The sequence below is a fragment of the Astatotilapia calliptera genome, chromosome 1 (genome assembly GCF_964374335.1).
Source record: "Astatotilapia calliptera chromosome 1, fAstCal68.1, whole genome shotgun sequence".
In the NCBI taxonomy this organism is placed as follows: domain Eukaryota; kingdom Metazoa; phylum Chordata; class Actinopteri; order Cichliformes; family Cichlidae; genus Astatotilapia; species Astatotilapia calliptera.
The window spans coordinates 5696765-5699783 of record NC_137422.1 but is presented as its reverse complement, the minus strand read 5'-3'; the positions used below and the strand labels follow the sequence as shown (position 1 = coordinate 5699783).

The 3019-nt window shown below is 47.5% G+C and overlaps 1 protein-coding gene across 1 annotated transcript in view; it reads right to left on the bottom strand.

Moving 5' to 3' along the window:
- ndufs3 (NADH:ubiquinone oxidoreductase core subunit S3) overlaps nucleotides 1-1108 on the bottom strand; it is a 12661-nt gene extending 11553 nt beyond the window's left edge. The window contains exons 1-2 of the mRNA XM_026151565.2: nucleotides 969-1108; nucleotides 682-747 (exon numbers count right to left, since the gene is read on the bottom strand). Coding sequence (XP_026007350.1) covers nucleotides 682-747; nucleotides 969-1023 — 121 coding nt within the window. The 5' untranslated portion in view covers nucleotides 1024-1108. The remainder of the gene's footprint in view (nucleotides 1-681; nucleotides 748-968) is intronic.
- Between the last annotated feature and the right edge of the window lie 1911 nt (nucleotides 1109-3019).

Genomic DNA, 3019 nt, shown 5'->3' with positions numbered 1-3019 from the left:
TGTAAAGATAAAGGAAACATCGTGAGTCATTACTGGGACTCCCCTCCCTAAGGACGATTCAACACAGATGTTTCAGCCCAAAGATCAGACTTCAAGAAGCGGCACACTAAGCCAGCAGCTGTGCTACATACATGCGGTGTCGCCTCTTTGTTGCCAACTTTGTGCACCAGAGAGTTTTTTTTCCTCATTCATCTGACACGCGCACAAAGTCACGAAAGTCTTTTACTGTTGGGAAAACACTAAATTTTCATTTGATGTATGTAGTGCTTTATCTGATAGGTCGAGCTTTGTGTGTCTGTCAGCAGACAAAATAACATCACAACAGTCACAAACACAGCAGCTTTCACTGTGGACCCCACTCCATGTGCTGTTACATATATGTGGACCCTCTGGATATTTTTAAAGCACCTGTCAGTGTTTAAAAAAAAGTCTGATGTTTTTAGTTGTTGCTGTGTAATGTTAGTACCGGGGACAAAAACAACCCGTCAATGCAACCATGTCCGTAGGTACAAACAATGATTTGCTGCTCCATACTCCCACAGTAACGTCCTGTTAACTAGTTGAGTTAAAACAATTCTAACTCTGGGGTTCTCAGCTATTAGTGACAGCTATTAGTCCTAATGTCAAACAGCTCGGTGGTTCAGCGGCACTACCCTGCACGATGAGTTAGTGTGTACTCACGTCTGGTCTCGGTGCTGGAGCCCTGCAGTCTGGTCTGCTGCTGCAGGAGACACGAAGTCCTCGCAACTGAGGAGGGACAGACAGAAAGGATCAATCACAGAGGTACTGACGAGTGAATCCGCACTGCTACACAAGAGCTGGCTAAAGGTAGCATTAGCTAGCTCGAAGGTCAAACACGGAGCATTTGACAGCTGAAGACGACACTGTATTGGTAGCACGCAAACGGACGCAGGCTAAAACGAATCACTGCAGTCTACAGCCTGTATATGGATTTCTAGTTAACGTACTGTTAAAACTCCTTCCAAGACCTCCGCGGACAAACCGTACCAACGACGCCGCCATGTTGGCTCTCTCAAGTTTCCTCTTCGGGCCGAGAGCTGACTATCAGCAGCCAGTCGCCCCCTCGTGGACGGGAAGACAAATGTCACTCAATGTAAGATAAGATAAGATAGAACTTTATTAATCCCTCGGGTGGGTTCCTCTGGGAAATTCGACTTCCAAAAAAAGCACAGCAACGACCGAAGTTACAGTTACAGAATTGTTATATATATATATATATATATATATATATATATATATATATATATATATATATATATATATATATGTATACACACACACACACACACATATATAAATACAGAGACAAATATAAATAAAATATACAAAGGGGATAAATAGAATAAATAGGAATAAAAAATAAAAATACAAGTGAATTGCACATTTCAAGTATTGAGTCTATTGCACTGTTGACTATTTACAAAAAGTATTGCACAAGGTATTGTACAGTGAGGTGAAGAGGCACTACAGCTTAGTTGTTCCCCCCTCCTTTGTCCTCCTGTTTCCTGTTTCCCCTCCCTCTCCCCTCCAGAGAGGAGTTAAACAGTTTGATGGCGTGTGGGACAAAGGAGTTTTTAAGTCTGTTAGTTCTTATCTTTGTGAGAAGCAACCTGTCACTGAACAGACTCTTCTGGTTGTTAATGGCCGTGTGCAGAGGATGCCCAGCATTGTTCATAATGTCCAGCAGTTTCTTTAATGTCCTTTTCTCTGCCACTGTCACCAGAGTGTCCAGCTTCATGCCGACCACAGAGCTAGCCTTCCTGATCAGTTTCTCCAGCCTGGATGAGTCCTTCTTTGCTGTGCTGCTCCCCCAGCACACCACAGCATAGAAAAGTACTCCAGCAACCACCGACTGGTAAAACATCCTCAGGAGCTTCCTGCAGATGTTAAAAGACCTCAGCCTCCTGAGGAAGTACAGTCGGCTTTGGGCTTTTTTATACAGGTGCTCTGTGTTGCATGACCAGTCCAGTTTATTGTCCACCCACAGCCCGAGGTACTTGTACTTGTTGACCACCTCCACCTCCTCCCCCTCTATCTGAACCGGCAGTGGACCTTCTCTGGACCTCCCGAAGTCCACAACCAGTTCCTTAGTCTTTGAGGTGTTGAGTTGCAGGTGGTTTGTGTGACTCCATGCGACAAAGTTCCTCACCAGACTTCTGTACTCCTCTTCCTGATCATCCCAGATACACCCCATGATGGCCGTGTCATCTGCAAACTTCTGAATATGGCATAATTCAGAGTTGTAGCAGAAGTCAGAGGTGTACAGGGTGAAGAGAAGAGGGGACAGCACAGTTCCCTGTGGTGCTCCTGTGCTGCTCACCACTGTGTCAGACGTGATGTCCTTCAGCCTGACGTACTGTGGTCTGTCGGTGAGGTAGTCGGAGATCCAAGCCACCAGGCAGGGGTCCACCTCCATCCTGTTCAGTTTTTCCTGAAGCATACAGGGCCGGATGGTATTAAAGGCACTGGAAAAGTCAAGAAACAGGATCCTGACCGTGCCTTTTCCCCCATCCAGGTGTGAGTGGGCTCTGTGTAGGAGGTACAGGATGGCATCCTCCACTCCGACACCCGCCTTGTATGCAAACTGTAGTGGGTCCTGGGCATGTTGTACCTGTGGTCGGAGGAGGTTGAGGAAGAGCCGCTCTAGAGTCTTCATAAGATGTGACGTCAGTGCCACCGGTCGGAAGTCATTCAGCTCATTGGGCCGGTTCCTTTTAGGGACCGGGACGATGCAGGATGTCTTCCATAGGGCGGGCACTCTCCCCAGTCGCAGACTGAGGTTGAAGACTCGTTGTAGCGGCTCCCCAAGTTCAGCAGTACACGCCTTAAGCATCCTAGGACACACCTTGTCTGGGCCTGCTGCCTTTCTGGGGCGAAGCTTCCTCAGTTGCCTCCTGACCTGATCCACTGTGACACTGGGAGATGTTTGGGAGGAGGGGAGGGGGGGAGATGTCTTGCTGCTGAGAGAGGGATTGGAGGAGGGGGGTGTCATGGTGTC